The sequence below is a fragment of the Micromesistius poutassou genome (assembly GCF_964030765.1).
Source record: "Micromesistius poutassou genome assembly, chromosome: 8".
In the NCBI taxonomy this organism is placed as follows: Eukaryota; Metazoa; Chordata; class Actinopteri; order Gadiformes; family Gadidae; genus Micromesistius; species Micromesistius poutassou.
In genome coordinates, this window is record NC_140278.1 from 2691495 (window position 1) to 2712470 (window position 20976).

At 45.1% G+C, this 20976-nt stretch overlaps 1 protein-coding gene across 2 annotated transcripts in view; it reads left to right on the top strand.

Annotated features, from left to right (window-relative positions):
* Positions 1-20976, top strand: part of adam22 (ADAM metallopeptidase domain 22) — a 53528-nt gene that overhangs the window by 424 nt on the left and 32128 nt on the right. For both annotated transcript variants that reach the window (XM_084472323.1, XM_084472324.1), the window contains exons 2-5: positions 322-485; positions 2505-2581; positions 13317-13383; positions 19493-19575. In XM_084472323.1, the coding sequence (XP_084328449.1) occupies positions 322-485; positions 2505-2581; positions 13317-13383; positions 19493-19575 (391 nt within the window). The remainder of the gene's footprint in view (positions 1-321; positions 486-2504; positions 2582-13316; positions 13384-19492; positions 19576-20976) is intronic.

The following is a 20976-nucleotide window of genomic DNA, read 5'->3' on the forward strand; positions in this document are numbered from 1 at the left end:
ATGAGTGATTTAAGATGCTTTATTATAGGACGCAGAAAAACAGGCCGTACTGCTGAGATGGGGAAAGGCGAGTGTGAAGAGAATATCAATGTGCCTTGTTATTAATAGTCGACGCCGTTCAAATATTTAATATGTGCATGCAGTCCATTTTTAATGTTATGAAAGGAATTCTGCCGGTGAGCTTAACGAATAAAATACATAAACAACCCGAAATGATGATGATCCTCATTCGGGACGACATTTTAACAATAACAAGGCTCCCGAGGTGGAATCGCATTGATCCAGGTATCCAAACTGTATGGTATCTCCCTCGTCGTGTAGGAAACGCCTTGTCGAGCGCGAAGAGCCTCCGTGACGCCAGCCGGTTCGCGGGGAAGGAGGACACGGTGCCGCTGCGCCTGGTCTACAGCCGGCTGAACCACAGCCAGATCAGCCACGACCAGCTCACCACCCGGATCAGGGCCAGCGGCCCCAGCCCCGCGCAGGTACCCGACCCCTGTTTTCATTGTGGCACAGCACCACGGGGCCTCGGTCTCAGCCGTTACCATGGGAGACGTCTGGATAAATAAATAAATAATGATGTTTGTTTTTCTGTTTTCGTTTTTTTTTTTTTTTTACATCCTCTCTATTCGTGCGTGTTCCGTCGCATGTGTATAGTAATTTTTTAATGAGGCTATGGGTTGATGCTGATGATTCAGTACAATAAGGCCATCTCGATAGACCAATAGGGATGGAGGTGGGCCGCCGCGGGATGCCTCATAAACAATGAGAAGGCTGCGGAGACGGGAACCCGTGCCAAATAATCGCTATCTGATCGGACTATGCTACTGTTAACATTCATCTTAAAAACACAATACATATGTCTCTTGAGAAGCAGGTTAGACCAAATCATTTTCCACCTTGATTATGTCACCTGGTAAATTCGTATTCTCTGGAATAATTGCTCATTCTGAATTTGTGGGAGTCCACAGGCTATGTGTGGTGATGATGGGGGCTGCACTAAACCCCTGTAATGCATGTATACTGTGGTCATGGTTAGGCATGATGTACAGGAAACCTCTCTGTATCTTAAAGCCACCGCTCCCATATTAACCTGGCCCTTTGTGACCCTGCAGTAAGATAAAGATTTGGTTGTTCCAAACGTAAAGCCATTGTAATGTCTGCAGCCAGCAGATTTAAGTATTCAATGTCAATTTGTCTCTGGTAATATTCAGAATAAGCAGCTGCTTATCACAAAATAGGTTAAATCCAATATCAGGGTTTGAATTTTGTGGAGTTATCTTATTCAACCTCCTATTACCATTTATCATCAGTTATACTTTTATGTTGTGTGCTATTTTAAGGCCAACTAATCAACAACAAATTAAATCAAATAGTCGTGAAACGTGTGACATGCAGAATTCATATTCTTTTCTTATTTTACCTATTTTCCTTCTTGTGCACAAATGACAATATGCATCGAATGGGCGGCCGGAGTCCTGGGAGAAGAGTCACTCGGGGCAGGGGCTTGCTTGTTGTTCCACTAAACAATAGTTATTTTATTTCTGGACTTGTCTCTGCCTCTTTGTCCTCCTGCAATTAAATTAAGCACTTACAGTGTTATCATTTCATGGAGTGGATGTTGAGAGTCAGCCTTTTGCATATCGGATAATCAATGAAACAGAAGTCAGCGGTCCTCTGACGCTATGGGCTGGGCCGGACTGAGAAATGGGCTCTCCCACTATAAATCATTACGTGAGCAGCTCATACAGATACAAACAGTCTGGTTCGATTTGTCAATGGGTTACACACACGCGCACGCACACACGCACGCACGCACGCACGCACACACACACACACACACAGATCCTGTGATGTGGATTAAGATCAGTCTTGAGTGAAGACTGGAGCGCTCCCCTTTTCAAACAGGAGTGAAGCCCCAGTGTCACCCGGTGATTTGTCATGCAGTGTCTGCCCCATAATGAGGCTGGGCCGTGAGCCGGGCCTGGGGGAGGGTTGGCTCTGGGTAGGCTAAGCTCTGGGTCTCCTGGAGACATCCACCGGCACCATGGCAGAGAGTTGATATTGCCCCTGGGCAGTGTAATAAAGCCCCCACCATATGTGTGCATGCAGCGCTGCGTATAAATTAAACCCTCCCCCACCCAAACCAATCACACTGTGCATCCCATCATGAAACAACATAATTGACGCAGTGTGTGTGTGCGTGTGTGCGTGTGTGTGCGTGTGTGCGTGTGTGCGTGTGTGCGTGTGTGTATGAGTGTGTGTGTGTGTATGTGTTTCTATGTCCTCCTCCGGGAGATGGTTGACCACACCAATGAGAAGCTCCTGGTTCCTTAATGTCAGTAGGGGACCTTCACCGACATCTGCTCAGGGTTTCTAAACACTGTGCAGGCATCTGTCCTCAGGACGGGAGCCAATCAGGAACAGCTGATTGGGAGGGAAAAGCCCCGTTTGAAACACCCTGGCTTAGTATCCGTCTTAACCGGTGCTGTTCTGATCCGCAGGTGAACCACGTGGCCCAGGCCAGCTTCCAGGTGGACGCCTTCGGGAGGAAGTTCATCCTGGATGTGGAACTCAACCAGTGAGTACCATCTGTCCCTCTGGCTGTTTGTCTGACTGGTAGTCTGTCTGTGTGGTTGGCTGTCTGTCTATATGTCTGTCTATCTGTCTGGCTGGATGTCTGTGCTGTTCTTTGAGTTCTTTATTATTATATCAATAAAGTCCCTAGTTTGCGCATTATTACTAGTCACCAACAAGTAGTGAATGAAGTGTGAAAGTGTTCTAATAGCGTGTTATAAAACCATGGAGGTCTTTGGAACGGACAGGGATGAATTTCCTTTCTCTTTCCTCTGTTAGAGGCCTTTTGGTGGTCTGGAATGAATATAATGTATTCTTGTGTGTGTGTGTGTGTGTGTGTGTGTGTGTGTTAATGAATGTGTGTGTCTGTCTGCAGGAGTGTGTGTGTGTGTGTGTGTGTGTGTGTGTGTGTGTGTGTGCATGTGTGTGTCGGTCTGCAGGTGCGTGTGTGTGTGTGTGTGTGCGTGTGTGTGCAAATGCGTGTGTGTGATTTAGAGCTTCATTCATAATAACCAGTGTTTTATGGTAAAGGCTGCAGCTCTGACCTGTCAGGCTCTGATATTGATCAGTTCTGCTGAAGAAAGAAGAGCTTCTCTCTTTACCGCTCTCTTTTCCTGCTCTTTACTATCTCTCTTTACTCATGTATCTTCTTCTATCTCTCTATCTATCTTTACTTCTCCATTCTCTTCTCTCACTTTATTTCCCTCTCCTCTCTTTCTCTTTACATCTCTCTCTCTTCTTTCTCTCTGCTCCCCTCTCTCCAGAAGGGAGAGAGGGGAAGAGAGAAGTCAAAGAGAGAGAGAAGATCTTGACTTCTCTCTTTTCCACTCTCTCCCTTCTACTCTCTCTTCTTATGTCCCTCTTTACTTCTGTCTCACTTCTCTCTCTTTCATCTCTGCTCCTCCCGTCATCTGTCCCGTCTGCTTCTCTCTCCAGCTCTGTGCTTCAGTCATCTCCTCTCTCTCGCTCTTTTTTAGCTCTCATTCAACTCCAACTTTTCAACAAGTTTTTTCTGTATGTATTTACTTAAATTGCCTCATAAGCATTATCTTTTCATAGCAACGTTTAGAGCACATTGCAGTTACATAAACCATCTCTGCGGCACATCGTGTATGCTCACTGCATCGGATTTCATCCTTTCTCATACGAACCTGCAGAGGGAAAGTTCAACAGCATGCATTTAAAACCCCACAGACCACACATCTAATGTAGGAAGTCATGATGTAGTGAGCCTGTGAGCCTCTACACCGGCACCACTCCAACATAGATTCAATATACTTGGTGAGGATTCCACACTGAGCAAGTGCAGTCGGCTGAAACCAATGAAGCATTCTATTCTGTAATGTTGTACACACACACACACACACACACACACACACACACACACACACACACACACACACACACACTGCATGGCTGACTGCATGGCTGCTCAATGTTATTGTAAGAGGCTTCTCACCATCTCGATTTTAATTCCCATCTCTCTTGGGATAGGATTCCTGGCTTGTCTAAAGGGGGTGGGGTAGCATCACCGATTTCCATTTCAGTTGCCCTTTCCCGAGGAGGAATACTGATCCCTGGTGCCGGATAGCTTCCTGACTGTATTGAAATGTATAAGCAGCTCTCATGTATAGGGTTCTCCCTCAGTGCTGGGAGAGGTTGTGGTCCAGCCCTCACTCATGTCTGCTCTACCATCCTGTCATAAAAAAGCACAGTTGGTAATGGTTTCACCCAGCGTCTGTGTGTAAGGCTCGTTATGTGTTGTGTGTTGTGTGTTGTGTGTTGTGTGTTGTGTGTGCGTGTCGCCTCTGACTCCGGCACATGTCACTGAAGTGTGTCCGTCTGCGGGAGGGGATCCAGGGGCCTTTGTCCCGGGCCCCTGTCTGCGTGATGCGCGGGGCTTCAAATTGGAATTCATGGGCTTGTGTGTGTTGGGCCCGGGGGGGGGTGTGTGTGTGTGTGTGTGTGTGTGTGTGTGTGTGTGTGTGTGTGTGTGTGTGTGTGCGTGTGCGTGTGTTGAGATGATGAGGCCTCTTTCTTAAGTAACCAACATCCCCCGCCATGCATACACGTACACCCCCCAACATGACCCTCCCTGCCTATGTTCCATTCAGCCCTGCCCTTGCCTCTCTCTCACCCACCCCTCCCACCTGCTCACACTGAATAATAGATGCTGAGAGATTAAAGGGTGCTGGCTGAAATGGGAAGGGCGTGTGTGTGTGTGTGTGCGTGCTTGTGCGTGTGCGCGTAAATGCATGTGTTTGCATGTTTGTGTGTCTGTGTGTCTGTCTGTCTGTCTGTCTGTCTGTCTGTCTCTGGGTTTCTCTTTCCACTGTATTGTGAGTGGGAAATGTCAAGTCAGGGTACACACACACACACAACCACACACACACACAAACACACTCACATGCTCACGGTAGTTGGCAACAATTCAATAATAAGTCTCAAAAATATATCCATATATTTATGTTGTCAGTAAACCCATATCATGAATGAAATATTGATGTGTTAGCTGGACAGATGTGAATGTGATTGCATCAGTGAAAGCGTGGCTTTCTCTAACTAATGACGCTGTGTGTTCCAGAGCTAATGAACAGGGATTGTGTGTGTGTGTATAAACACTGTAATGATCAGATTTACATCTGAAAAGAGGATACCGTGTTGTTCTGCTTGTTCTCCGTTGATCATTTCCTCCGCATAACTGATGACTCAGTGGCCTGGCTGCCTTGTGTGAGGATCTGTGTGTGTGTGTGTGTGTGTGTGTGTGTGTGTGTGTCTGTGTGTGTGTGTGTGTGTGTGTGTGTGTGTGAGTGTGAGTGTGTGTGTTTGTGTGTGTGTGTGTGTGTGTGGTAGGCGGTGGGGAGAGGAATATCGCATGTGTCCATAAAATTACCATGCCCCTCTGCGTCTTGACATAAAGCCTGTGTTAAAGTGTTAAAGTTTTAATCTCTACAACACTGGAGAAGTATCTCACTAGAGTGTGATGACATAACTAATGATGAGAGAGAGCCCCTTCCTCATCAGGCTGCTGTGTCACCGGCCCAGCCAGTGTGACCTAGCTAAGCCACCGCTACTTCCAGCATGCAGACACATTGTTTATGCTAATGCTGCTGAGAGTCAATTACCTCAATAAGGCCTTAAGAATGCATAACCATGGCCATATTGCACAATACATGTTGTACTACTCCCAGTTTATCCAGTTTTAATTTGACATATATTTATGATATTATTTATTTCTGTTAAAAGTTATATTGTATTTCATTCTTTATTCTATTCTATTTTTATTCAATTCTATTTTTTTTTTTAAGAACAGAAAATACAGAGTATCACACAAACATTTCACTGCGTATCCTGTATACAGTAAGTGTATGTGTGTGTGCGTGCGTGCGTGCGTGCATGTGTGTGTAGAGCAAGTGAGGGAGTGGGTGTGTACCATGCACGTGTGCAGTGGGTACATTGAAAGGGATTTCTGATACATGTCCTTAAGGACACGTATCAGATACATACATCAGATACATACATACATCAGATACATACATACATCAGATACATACATACATCAGATACATACATACATCAGATACATAGATACATCAGATACATACATACATCAGATACATAGATACATACATCAGATACATACATCAGATACATACATACATCAGATACATACATACATCATATACATACATCAGATACATACATCAGATACATAGATACATACATCAGATACATAGATACATACATCAGACATTAGGGACTGAAACCAGTCCCTGTTGGATGGGAGTTGAACACCCGGCCTTCATCATCTGGCCAACAAAATAATAAAAATGAGAAGCTCAATGCACGTCTCATGGAAAGAAAGAAAAAGAAGAGTGGTCTGATAACATCTGGTCTGGACACACGAGACGCCGTGTGATTGGACGGCCACATGTCATCGCTGTGATGGGGGGGTGTGTTTGACAGGCGTGTTTGACATTGGTCATGTGATCGTTCAAAGCCTTCCTAGCTTGGATGTAAGACGTCTACAGACGGGTGTTCAGGCAGCACCTGTCCATGGATCGCAATGGGCTGTGCTGGACCAGGCGTGTGCGTGTGCGTGTGTGTGTGTGTGTGTGTGTGTGTGTGTGTGTGTGTGTGTGTGTGTGTGTGTGTGTGTGTGTGTGTGTGTTGTGCGTTGTTATGTGTGGGTGCATGCAGGCGAGTATCCATATATACTGTGTAGGACCATGATATAACTTACCTGCTTGTCTTACCAGAGTCATTCATCATTGTCCCTTCATTCTGCTCTTCTTTAACACCCCCTCTCTCTCTCTCTCTCTCTCTCTTCCTCTCTCTTTCTCTCTTTCTCTCTCTCTCTATCTTTCTATCTCTTTCTATCTCTTTCTTTCTTCTCCTTCCTCTGGTCCCAGGATAGGAAATATTGCCGTGTGACACAATCTGCTATACCAGTGACTTAATGGGAAAAAACGGAGAGAGGAAGAATGTTTGAGCGAGAGAGGTCCCAGTGACAAATAGAAGAGAGAGAGAGGGAGGGAGGGAGAGAGAACGAGCTGTAAAAATAAATGAAAAAAGAGAGAAGGAATGAGAGGGAGGGAGAGAGAGGGAGAGATTGTCCTTCATGCACTCATGCACCCTTGAGCATCGGGATTGAGAATTTGTGGGAAAAAGGCACAAACACACAGACTGGACAATGTGTGTGTGTTTGTGCGAGTGGGTTTCCCATCCTCCCCGCGTCTCGTTCCACTCTCTCTCTCCTCCCCAGTGGTCTCCCCCCTCTGCTGGACAGCTCTCCCTGATTCATTTGTCTTGTGGTCAGACACATGCTTATGCTAGCTCAACATCACCGCCACTGTGGTGCAGTGGGCCAAGGAATCTGTGTGTGTGTGTGTGTGTGTGTGTGTGTGTGTGTGTGTGTGTGTGCCTTAAGCAGATCATTCTGTTTCACATTCTGTAATAACTAATTATTCAATTTCAGAGGACATCTTGATCTTTATGGTTTAAGCACGACTGCAATGTCTTCCAACAAAATACAATCTAGCAATATGGTACCCGTCTAAATACCCATACTGCATATTCCATCAAAACCAACAGGAGAATGAAACAGTTGCGCACATTCTGAATGGATGTCATCATTACAAAGGACTGTATGTGGCCAGGCATGACCGATTGGTGGACCTGGTTGCAAAAGATCTAGGAACAATAAATCAAGGACATGACTGTAAGACCTTTAAGCATAGTGCTGCTAAAATAACTTGGTTCCATCACAATGTACCTGATAATGATTATTTTAAAAACATGGCAAACAATCCAGACATTGTCATTGTAAATGAGACTGAAAATTGTAGTCATTATTGAGGTGGGCTGTTGCTTCGATTTGTATATGGACACCTGCTACTACACTAAGCTACTGAAATACCAGCCACTGGTGTTTATATTTTATTATATTTTATATGTATAGGCCAACTAGGTTACCAATGTAAACTTATATCATTAATCTTTGGAAGCTTAGGCCATATCCACAAAAATGTGGTTAGAGGATTGCGGTTGAGGGGATTATTAAAGAAGGAAGCCAAGAGATTGGCAAAATTCTGCTCTGTATCAGCCACCATAGGTAGCATGAGAATCTGGAGGCAAAGATGTTTTGTTTATCCTTAAGCGTTCGGTGTTTAATAACTTAATTTATCATTTAGGCCTTGCAAAGGCTTGTAGCTTGATGAACCTGTCAGTATTTCTTCCCAAAATGTTTGGACCTTTTTTCCCATCTTTTTAAATGTGGATCCAAATAAAAGCATTTAAATGTGTGTGTGTGTGTGTGTGTGTGTGTGTGTGTGTGTGTGTGTGTGTGTGTGTGTGTGTGTGTGTGTGTGTGTGTATGTGTGTTTGTGTTTGTGTGCATACGCATGAGTGCTACCACCATTGCGGGAAAAAGATGGGCTTGAAAAAACTGATATAGAAATATAGATTGGTGTTGTGTAGGTGAGGAACCTCCATAGAAACACTAGGGATGAGGCCAGCAGCAGCTTTGTGTGGTTACCAGGTGCTGTGGGGGTGGGGATCGGGAGCCCAGAGGGCAGGGTTAAAGGTCATATTGAGGGGCAGAAGAGGCAGCAAACAACAACAGCATCAATATTGAAAATGTATTGAAGTGAAAATCATTTTTAAGTCATTATTATTATTTTCATAACTCGTGCTCTTAATTAAATGAGTAGCTTTGTTGTGTTTGTTGTCTTGTTGTGCTTTGTTCTGCGATCATCAGTATTCCACGTGCATGGAAAAGATTTGATGTGGCCGTGTGTTTGTGTGTGTGCGTGCGTGCGTCTTTGTGTGGGGGACGTTGGAAATTGTGTTTGATAAGTGATTGCAGAGCCAATGAATTGCAGCCTGGAGACCTCTAATGAGGCCTCTGTGTGGGGCGGGGGAGGGCGGGGGGGGGGGGGGGGGGGGGGGGCAGGATGGAGGAGAGAGAAGGGAAGAGGGGTGTAGGGGGAGGGCAAGATGACAAGAAAGGGGAGCTGTGAGCCACTGCAGCTGGGCCTAAAAACCATCTACCTTCCTCTGCCCTCGGCCTCTCCCCCGCTCTCTCCTCTCTGCTTAACTTCTCGTGACGTCTTTTATGTTATCTGTCATATGTTTTCTGTATCCCTGATCCCAGGCCCATGTCGCTCTCTCCGTTGGCTCGGCCTCTCCACTCCATTCATTCACCTCTCCCTCCCCCCTCCCCCTGGGGACCCTCACACGGCACCCGGCCCTCCCCCTGTGTGTCCAAGTGTCCTCGTATCACTGGTTACATGGCAGATCATACATGCAGCAGAAAGCGCATTTAATGATTGCAGTGATGTGAACGTCAACGGAAGTATGTGCTTTCAAATGACTCGGTCTTGTTTGTTTCGTTTCTTAAGTAGGTTTGCTAAGAATGCTCTTTCAAAGGACCGTTGGGGGGGGGGGGGGGGGAGGCAGGAATCTGTCAAAGACCTAACAAACACACACTCTGAGGGTTCTTTCTTACCGGGTGCTATAGCAATGTCTTTTGACAGAGTACGTGACGAGAATGTCCCTACACTGGGACAGTTGGTTTATGTGTTTGTATCTGTTTGTGTGTGTGTGTGTGTGTGTGTGTGTGTGTGTGTGTGTGTGTGTGTGTGTGTCCCTTCAGAGTGAATCAATCACACACACACACACACACACACACACACACACAGACACACACAGACACACACACAGAAACACATACACCTCCATACCCCCACAGCCTCTAAGCCTCCCCAGACTCAGTCAGAGCCTTTTCCAAAGTGCTGTGGAAAAGGCTGGCTCACAGAGGATCACCACGCTGCTACGTTATTTCCCATAGTGCCCACAAAGATGCGTGTGATTATGCGTGTGCGTGTGTGTGTGTTTGTGTGTGTGTGTGTGTGTGGAACAACCTAGGCCTGTTCTGTGGACCTCTGTCCTTGAGTGGCTGATGGTATTTCTAGAGGATGCCTGCTAATCCACTCTAGAAAGGCACCTTTCTCCTTGTGATTGACAGCTGGATGCCAGCAGACAAGCTAAGCTGTTACCATGGTGATGGTCCTGAGGGAAGGAGGAATGTTTTGAAGAAGGGGACAGTTATGAAGAGCAGCAGTCAGGGGCCATCGTGTGCTCATGGATATGATACAGTCACATGTTTGGTCCCCCACATCTGGAGACACACAAGATGGGCGCAAAGGTTTGTTTGCCTTGTGTGAGGCAAACAAACGCGTGACCGCTGGACCGATGGACCAATGGGACCAGGCTGTTAGGTCTGGCTCGTGGTATTCTTGTAATACTGCACTATATTCTAGAGAGTGAAGTATAGTTCTGTTATTGTAATATTGTACTATATTCTAGAGAGTGAAGTATAGTTCTGTTATTTTAATATTCCACTATATTTTAGAGAATAAAGTATAGATAGTTTATTGTAATATACCACTATATTCTATGGATGAAAGTATAGTTATTTTACTATTCCACTATATTCTAGAGAATGAAGTATAAATGTATGATGGAAGTATTCCTCTAGATGTATCTAGTCTTTTGTCTGTCTGTTTGACAGTATGTTGCTCTCCTCCCACTGGAACCCTTCCAGATAATGTATGAGGCTTTATTCATGTGTTCAGTGGCCTTCATGACTGGAGAGAGAGAGAGTGTGTGTGAGATTTATGTTGGGGAGGGGGAGGGGGAGGGGCGATGTGGGAGCACCTTGCTCGCGCGAGGCTGACTTTGCGTCTTTGTCTGTCCAATAAATTATTTAAATCCCGGAACAATTAAAGGCAGAAATCTGTTATCAGCGCCCTCCATTAGACGTCCTGGGGTCTGCCGGCCCGGGATGCTCCCAGGCAGCCAGAGCAGCGCTGCATGCAGCCAGAGAGAGATCACACACACCCTGGATCTTAAACACACACCCTGGTCCGCACAAAGCGCAGCGCTGCATGCAGCCAGAGAGAGATCACACACACCCTGGATCTTAAACACACACCCTGACCAGGACAAATAGATATATTTGTAGTTATTATTAATCCTTATTACATGGCTCTTCTCAATGCTGTGGAACTCTCCGTTCACTTGCATGGGCCTTCCCGACTTCCGGTGGTGAATTATTTTTTAATAATGACCGTTGCTAAGCATATAATGACCGCTGTCAAGGAAGGTGTATCAACCCCAGCGTATTTGACAAGTGATGTCGACGTCTTTGGCAGAATATTTCTCTGCTGATCAACACGAATGCTGGTAACAAACAAATTGCAAAAAGTCACACTGTGTGAAATTATTTTTTCGTTTTGGCAAGTAACCGTGTAATAAGCGGGATAATGTATAGAACCTCGCTGGTCATTATCTAAAATAAGCCCCTTCAGGGCGAAGCAAGACACCTCCGCTTCGCGTCGGTGTCCGGTTCGCCCTGTCGGGGCTTATTTCCCGATAATGACCGGTGTTCTATACATTATCCCTTACATATCATACGGCATGGACATTCTGTATGCTTTAGTTTGGAGGTGGTGTTGGTTTGTCGGGGGTCAGACCAGGTGGAGGAGGCAGGGGGAGTTGCAGGAGGGGGGGGGGTAATCACAGTGGGAAGGGTGTGAAGAGAGTGTGTGGGTGTGAGCTGGCTAATGGCGGAGGGTGAGGGGCAGAAGGTGAGGGTGGGGGGGACGTGTCTAGCACATTGCAGCCGCTCTGTCGGAACAAGAACTCCTAGCTTTAAACGGTGTGGCGCAGGGGAGCTGCCCTGGACTCGGGGTCCCACGGTGACAAATGCAGACAACACAAGAAACTAATATTGTTGATTCTGTCTCATTCTGGGATATTTTAATCCCATGTCACCAAAAGCACATAACATGCAGTTGTATTTTTTTCTCTCTCCTAAAGTTCTCTTCTTTTTTGTAAGTCACAGAATCGGAAGAGGCTACGATTAATTGACTTGTTGTTTCCAAAAGCTGAAATAACATTTTTCTAGAGTAACTAGTGTGTCATGGTTCCCCCCACCTGCATCTCAGTAGCAAAACAGGCCCTTTCCTTGGAAACGTTTTCCAATTAAAAGGAGAATGATTTGTTCCATTTAAATTGAGTTCACTCCCTCCTGCTTACGACCCTTTTCTGGTTGGTGATTGGATGCCAGCAGGAGATCAGAGTTATTGATGAGTCTCAGGCCCTGCCTCCCATCTTGGTTATAGATTTTGTGTGTCGTTCATTCTCTGGGGTACTGCCAATGTTATCTCCATATTTATTTATGGTTAGATCGCTATTCAGAGGGGGGATTGGTTTCAAACATCTGTTTGACACTCACAGTGTCACTGAGTTCTCCTTATGAATAGTCAATGTGGATAGGAACCGTTAAAGCTGTTGAAACAACAACTAAAATATTCCCTTTTTTTCCACATAGACTAAATTAGATACTGACCACGTTGGTTTATTTCTGTTTGAAACAGCAACTCACCGTTTAAGGAAAGCGTGATGCAGAATAACTGTGTGTGTCTGCGTGTGCGTGTGCGTGTGTGTGTGTGATTGCTTTTATTAATGTCTATGTGTGTGTTGATGTGCATGCATGTCTGTGTGTGTATTGCGTGCCTCTGTGTGTGTGTGTGTGTGTGTGTGTATTGCATGCCTGTTTGTGTGAGAGAGAGAGAGAGAGAGAGAGAGAGAGAGAGAGCGAGAGAGACCGTGCGTGTTGAGAGTAACTCATGCATCTTTGTCTCAAAAAGGGCTTGTGGTGGGCAACTCTGCTGGGGATTCCTGGGTCCAGCTCTGCTGAGGAAGCACACCTAATTTACCCCTTAGCAATGTATCATTACCAGATATTGCTTTCTTGTCTTTTAGTTCTTTATTTGCTTTCGTGGCTTTCTTTCTGCTCATGTGGTTGTTTTTGTTAATATGACTCTGTCCTCGTTTCTCGGTAAATCACAACCCGTTGGCACATTGTACCTCAGCCCGTCCAGCCACATACTCTCTCTATCTGCAGGAGACACAGATGGGCATATCTAGCTTACTAGCTGCTGAGCTTCAAGGCTGTCTCTGTTGGACTTGTCAGCCTGTGCACTGGAAAAATCCTTGAGTCTTCAGGTTGTATTTATGTAGCTGAGCCAATGCATTGACGCTCTGTGCGTACAGTATGGAATCCAATCCGCCTATTTAACAGCATCAACCATGTGAGAGAGAGCTACAGGACGTGAACGGAGATGGATGCTTGGCCTAACGTGTCCTCGTCTCCTCTCCTCTCTCCCCAGTGATCTCCTGTCTTCAATGTACGTGGAGAGGCATTTGTCGGAAAATGGAAAAGCAGTCATCACCAAGGTAAGACAACGCCATCTCATCCACACTGAATGCACACACAATCGAAACACACTCATCGTATTCACAGCCATAAAGTCAAACAAAAGGTCCAGTGCTCTTTGGACCCAGTGGATGGTTGTGTTGTGCCACAGTAAGTGAAAGGGTGACCACTTTATTGTCTATGTGGTGGAAGCGTATCTAAAGGCTAAAGGCTTTCATGCAGAAAAAAAATGCTATTTGTCAGGAATGGCAGGTTTGCTGAAGAAGCAGATTTGGTTCTTTGGGTGAGTACTGCATGACGAGGTTCAATCACCAACAGGACACTGCAGGGCGTCCACACTCTGCAGGAAGGCAATTCAATACCCGTCGATATGTTTCTATAAATATATATTCTATTCTTATGGAGCATGAGTAGAGCGCCGTAAAGTCTAAATTACTAAGGTGCATTGATACTCCCGATTTGACCTTAAGAGGTCTCCCCCTGTCATTTCACATGCTGAACACTGATTCTGGAGGGCAGCTCTATGTATCTGACCCATCGTCTCGTGGTTCAAGGATCTCTTACATCATTAGTCATCATGTCATTTGAAAAGCTCATCAGAAGGAAGTCTTAATACAGGTGGAGACGCCACTAAATCCCTTGTAACTCACGTACAGGGTTGGCAGAGGTGTGCAGCATTCCACCCTTACATTACTCCAAGGCCCTCAGGCTCACGGCAGACAGTTTCATCCATCAGACATCTTTCATCCATCTTTCCTCTGCAATCGACCCTATTCAGCCACACCGAATAAAATGACGGAATTGTCCGTCGTTTTAAACTGGATTTGAACATAGTTTGCTGGATAGTGGACTTTTTGACTGATAGGTGTGTAAGCCTAAATGGCATCCACTAAAATCTGTTCCTCTCATCCACTGGTTCCCCACAAGGTCGTTTTCGCTCCCCCTTCTTTTACATCGGGGATACAAATGAATATCTTCTGCTACTACTAAGATAATAGACTCACAGTAACAGTTGATTCAGTGATTGAAGCGGTCTTGAAGGGCAGCATCAGGACACCAGAGGTGGATCTCAAAGTCTTTCCTCCATTCAAACGTGTCAAAAACTAAACACATGATTGTTTATTTTAGAAAGTCATCCCCAGCCCCAAGCAAACTGTTAATTAAAGTTGAAGACACCAAGCTGGTGGACAGTTTTATTATAGTTGTCTGCTGTCCTGTTGTTGTTCTTTCTTACTGTCGGCGGCAGATGTTGTGTTTTTCATCATCATTTGCGTCACTTGTGTATTTAATGTAAAACCCTGCCCGCAAAGCGATTTCCCCTTCTATTGAGCACTACATCAACATTGAGTATTTAATGTTATAATATTTTTGTACTGTAACATAGGCCATAACCTTGCTCAATTTACAACCCGTATGAATGAAAACTCAATCACTATTGTCTACGGTTAAAGCTAGAGTAGGAAACATCCCACCACTCCCTTCAGGCCTGCCTCCAAAGCCACGCCCCCAAAACACATGACCAGCTCGCTAGCTTTAGCAGTGGGTCTGTGTAGCCTTGTGGAGGCCCCGTCTGTCTGTAGGTAGACAGAAGGGTGGGCCATCCCATCATTAAACCAGGATGTGTAAAGTGGGCCTGCTACAGGCCCAGATACCAGATTTATGTTATTTTTTAATCAGATCATTTGATTTGTTGATTTGTCAAAATGTTTTAACAAACACATTTTATGCCTACCCCACCTTTAACTCTCAATTAATAATTTTCTCAGATGATGTGATGATGTGTGATTTCAGATTATAATCCTTATTTCTACTTGTACACTGTGCCTGTGAAGTTTTATTTACTCCAAAACAGTCCCAAAATAAACAAACAAAAATAAATCCATTGGTTAAAAAATAAAGGAATGTTCCAAAAAGAAAAGACTGTTAGCATAAATTAGCATAGCATAGCCTAGCATAGCATCGCATCACATACCAGGGGCCTCTACGAAGTCTTTTTTGCATAGGGAATTTCCTTTCCTAAGGAGATGACCCGGAAGTACTTGGAGGAAAGGTGGTTCGAATTCTAAAAATGCTTAGGAAAGGAGCCTTGATGCATCCTTTAACCCCCTTTAGCATAGGTTACTCCTGACCAACCTTTACGAAAGGAAAGGAGATATTGGTATCCCATAATCCTTTACAGCGGCAATATTTAAATAAACAGGCCACAGACGAAGTTTACCGTCTCTACGCAAAGACGCATGAGAGACGCGGTAAAGCAGAAGAAGAGAAGAGAATAATAATACAATTGATAATAATGGATACCAATTCCGGAAACATTATTTGAATCGAAATGAATTAATTTATTGCTGGTTAGTAAGCACACAATATACACCATAAGAAAATAAAATGCTGACTTCACATTTAAGAAAGACAACTGGGGGCAGTTAATTTAAACATCAACATAAGTTGAGCCTCTTTTTTTTTCCACATGTAAATTGGGATTGAAGTGGCCTCAAATATTCCCCTTCGCCAAATCCGACCTAACGGATTCTGACTGTTGGCGATAACCTGATTGAAATCAATACGAGAAGAACACATGGATCAAAGAGCGCTTGTTGTAGTCAATCTTCGGAAAATTGTAGTTCCACGCTGGAGACGCTAGAGGTCGGCAATACCCACTGTCGCGCAATGACGTCGGTTAGGAAAGTGGAGTCGAATTCATTCTAAACAGTGCGGTCTTTTCCTATGTTCGAAAGGAAGCACGTTTCCATCTCTCCTTGACCCGACGTTTTACACAAAGGTTAAGGAAAGGAGGCATAAAGGTTAGGAGATTTGACTATTCGTAGAGGCCCCATGTGCTTCTAGTACTGGCCTCTCGTCAAGCCAGCACCTCCTTCAGCCACAAAATGAGACTCCCCTTAAATAAGCCAATCAGTCCCAGGTGGACCAATCAAGGCCTAACAATGGGAAGATTCCCTGGCCAAGGCTGGAATAACCTTCTGCCCCCTACTGTTATGGAAGTCCAAATACCACAATTAATATGATGGAAGGGGAGAGACAGTGAGAAGGAATTTCCACCTTCTCATATTTCCCTCCTCCTCTGGAGTCTCGGCAACGAGACAAAAAGAGGCTCTAACTCCGTTTACAGAGCCTCTAACACAGTTATTGGTGGACAAACTCCGAGGGTGGCTTATGGGTGGACAAACTCCGAAAAAGAGGCTCCAACACCGAGCCTTTAACCAATAGTTCATGGTGGACTGACTCAGATGACTCATGGGTGGTCAGACTCAAAAAGAGGCTCTAATTCCAGTTTACAGAACCTCTAACACATAGTTATTGGTGGATAGACTCAGACGCTTCATTATCTCACGCAATGGCCATTTACAGAAATAGTAGAAAAGGTGTAATTTCAAAAGAAATGGTGCCAGGAACATCCACTGATAAAGACGGAGGGGGGCAGGCACACACTGCGATCCATTAGAGTCACACTTGTCTTCGCCCTCGGGATCGTCTTGTTTGATGCCATGGCCACCGAGCTCCCGTAGTACCTGCCTCTGGTAGTTCTTCCAGCTCCTACTGCTGTAGGAGTGCTCCTCCTCCCAGTAACCAACGTAGCACTCCTCTCCATCGCTGTCACCATCGTTGTTGCTGTCCGGGTCGGCGTTTCTCCATTTGGCCTCTCGTCTCTCCAGCTTCTCAGATGGCGTCAAGATCCCACCACTGCCACCAAATGTGAGGGACCAGCGTGGAGGGCAATTGTGTTTGGACAGAAGTTTTATTTACTCCAAAACAATCCAAAAATAAATGAACAAAAATAAATCCATTGGTTACAAAATAAAGGAATGTTCCAAAAAGAAAAGACTTAGCATAAATTAGCATAGAATAGCATCACATACCATGTGCTTCTAGTACAGTGCTGTGTTCCAATATCCATGCTCACTATACTTAGTTTGAGTACATAGGGCGTTCCAATTTAGATTAGGTCAAACCGTGAAGTGTGGATCGATGCACACTTTTCGTACTCAACGGCAGCCATCTTAGCTACATAACGGAAGAGGCGGCGCCGGGCTGAGACAATGTCGGCACATTTTCCACATTCACATTTCCGGCATTAATTTAGTTATTTTGTAGCTTTTATAGCTTTTTATAGCTACTATGCGTAAAGAGTTCACTGTTCAAAGCGGGATGTTTATTGCGGGGGAGGAGCCGCGGCGGCAGTCACGATCATAATTTCCGGTTAGTGCACCACGGAGTATTCGATTTGGAACAACACATCTGAAAATCAGCGCACTCAGTCAGTGCGGATAGTGTACTACGTTTAAGTGTACTCATGGCAGTATGGCTATTGGAACACAGCACTGGCCTCTCGTCAAGCCAGCACCTCCTTCAGCCACAAAATGAGACTCCCCTTAAATAAGTAAATTAGTCCCAGGTGGACCAATCAAGGCCAGACCATTAACAATGGGAAGATTCCCTGGCCAAGGCTGGAATAACCTTCTGCCCCCTACTGCTACGGAAGTCCAAATACCACAATTAATATGATGGAAGGGGAGAGACAGTGAGAAGGAATTTTTACTTTCTCACAACACCACAATGCAAAAGTACGGCATTGTTTGCGCTAAGGAAGGCACATGGGCACTGAAGGCAACCAGACTGCCCTACTTTATTAACTTAGCGTCTGACCTCAACCTTAAATTATACTTCAGGTTGTTTTTGGTGATTAATTACTCAGAGAACTAGTTTTTAGATATAGCCATATGCTCAAATGGACCTGAAACAAACTCACATCATGCCCACACACACACACCACACACACACACACACACACGCACACACGCACACACACGCACATACACACACACACATACACAATCTAATGCTGAGTCAGGCATCATATACTTCCGTTATAGCCACACACACACACACACACACACACACACACACACACAAGCGCCAATTTGTTTTATGTTTCCTTACCTCAACGAGAAGTGGAGCAGAATGTTTTGGTAGACGGGATGAGAGATGAGAGACAGTTGAATAGTGGAGCACAGCGTCACTTATAAATAGCCCTCTCTCTCACTTACCCACTCTGGCTCTTCACTGGGTGTACACTCTCTCTACCTGACTGAGCTCTAGCTAGCCTCTAGTCTTCACACTCTAGGCTATCCTGCTCAGTATTTGTAGTTAGGAAGACTCCCTCTTTAGCAATATAACATGAAGCTATATGTAACATCCTACAGAACCCTTTGGCCCTCCTCTCCTCTTTCTCTGTGTCTGTCTAATTAAAATCTGTCTATGTTTAAGTCTGAATGTGTTCGTGTTTGTATGTATGTGTGCGCGTGTCTGTGTGTTTATGTTGTTTGTGTAGTGTTGTGTTGTATTGTAGTGGAGTGCAGTGTAGTTTAGTGTAGTGTTGTATTGTATTGTATTATAGTGCCGTCATGGCATAGTGTAGTGTACTGTAGTTAAGTGTAGTGTAGTGTAGTGTAGTGTAGTGTACTGTAGTGTAGTGTAGTGTACTGTAGTGTAGTCTTGAGGTCTGGTGGACAGTGTGTAGAGGTAGAAATGGATCCAGTGATCAGATGGTAAGAGCAGGCGTCCCGTGGGGAGGAGAGCTTCCTGGCTAATGGCTGTTAGCCTGCAGGGAGATGGATCTGGATGAGCACTCAGACACTTAAACATCATGCACATCTATACTCACTCTGTCTGGCCATTCATAATTGCGTGTGTATGTACTGTATGTGTATTCATAGTTGTGTGTATGTGTTCATAAGTGTGTGTGAGTTCATAATTGTGTGTGTATGTGTGTGTGTGCGCACACACTCACCTACGAGACCAGAGAGAGAGAGACAGAGAAACATTGAGACGCAGCCTGTTGACAAACAACACCCATTCAGGGACATGATTCAACTGAATTTGAGGATAACACAATGGATGGATGTTTAACTCTGCGTGTCTTGTGCTATGTTGCGTTTTAAACAGTTTAATACCAAATACAGAATAGCTATACAGACCATACAGAACACTGTTCACCGCTCTGCTCTCGGGACTCATTGACTTCTAATTGAGCGCTGCTAAAGAGGCTGTGTGTAGTGTTGTATGATGGGAGACGCATCTCATTAACCTGTCTACTGGCTCTTGTGTCTGCAGGGAGGGGAGCACTGCTACTACCAGGGGAAGGTCCGCAGCGTTCCAGACTCCTTCGTGGCCCTCTCTACCTGCCATGGACTCCAGTAAGTCTATAGCCGTGTGTGTGTGTGTGTGTGTGTGTGTGTGTGCGTGTGCGTGTGTGTGTAGATGTATGCGTTATTGTATTTGTGTGCGTGTTTGTCTGCATGCATGCCCCTTGGCCCGTGCATTAGTGAGTTTGGATGTGTGTGTGTCTTTGTTTGAGTGTGGATAGGGTTAGGGTTAGTGGGCTTGCACATTAGTCTGTCTGTGCAGAGGTGAGTGTCCATGAGTCCCTGCATGTCAGTGTGTTTGTGAGTGTGCTTTTGTTTCCACCAGATCTTCTTTCTCCCCGCGTCTCACTCCTGGACCTATCTTCCATTTAGCCATTAGGGCCAGTATAATTAGTTTTAGCCAGCCTTCCCTCTATGTATTATACTAGGTCATCACTCCAGCATGCCAGCACTGCTCTAAGAGCTGTCCTCATGCTAAACACTGAAGCACTCATGTTGTCTCTCTATAATGGACAGATATGGAGATCCTTCTTCTCAGTGGCGGCTGCTGGTCTTTCAAAGTGGGGAAGCTCATTTTCGGCCTACATCATATAAATTGGGCCTTGGCCCATTGTGTTATGGGTGTAGGACTTGAGCCGCTTTAAACAGGAGAAGCTCCATTATACACCTGCAGATGTAGCTCCAATTGTTGCCACTAATGAGAACAGTTTGTAAGGCTGAGGCATTGCACTGTCCAACTCCATGTCTTTAAGGAACACCAAGAAATCACACAGCTTTCCCCTGTCACCCTGCAAGTCCAGATCTGAATTATTATTTGTGGGAATTATGTTAAACTGAAGCAAGGAATTGTGTGTATAAGTGTATGAAATGTACGATGCAAATTGTCTAGCAATTTCGCCAAGAAAATATCAAGAAATAGGTTGCAGTTTGTCTTTCGACTCGCTTGCAAAATCCACGATGGGACTGAGGACTGAAGACAGCTCCGGCGACGTTTTATAGTTCAAAAGTGCTGTCAATCAAACAGCAACTCAGTCTTTCGCAGAACCTCCAATCATCCTGCAGAAGCCTAGCGTCCAGGCCAGCCCAGTCCTCCATTCACCCCCAGAGACACTGAGCGTCCGTGGGAGGGACATAATCGCAGCATTATCCAATGACCGTCGACTTTCGACGCACTAAAAAAAGCTGTTCTATGCAGCTGTTCTATTGAGGTGGATGGACGCTGAGCTTCAACATGCAAATGCACTGTGACACTATGGGAGTGTATGAGAAGGAAATTGAGTCAACCTGCGCTAAGTGGCTGATTCTGAACAAACTCAACAGTATATATTTGACCATTTCATTTTTTTAATTTTAGGGGAAGCTGAGCTTCCTTGCAGTCTTATAGAAATCGCCACTGCTTCTTCTGCTTCCTATAGGTTGAGTCAAGGCACACAAGTCATACTTCGCTCCCTC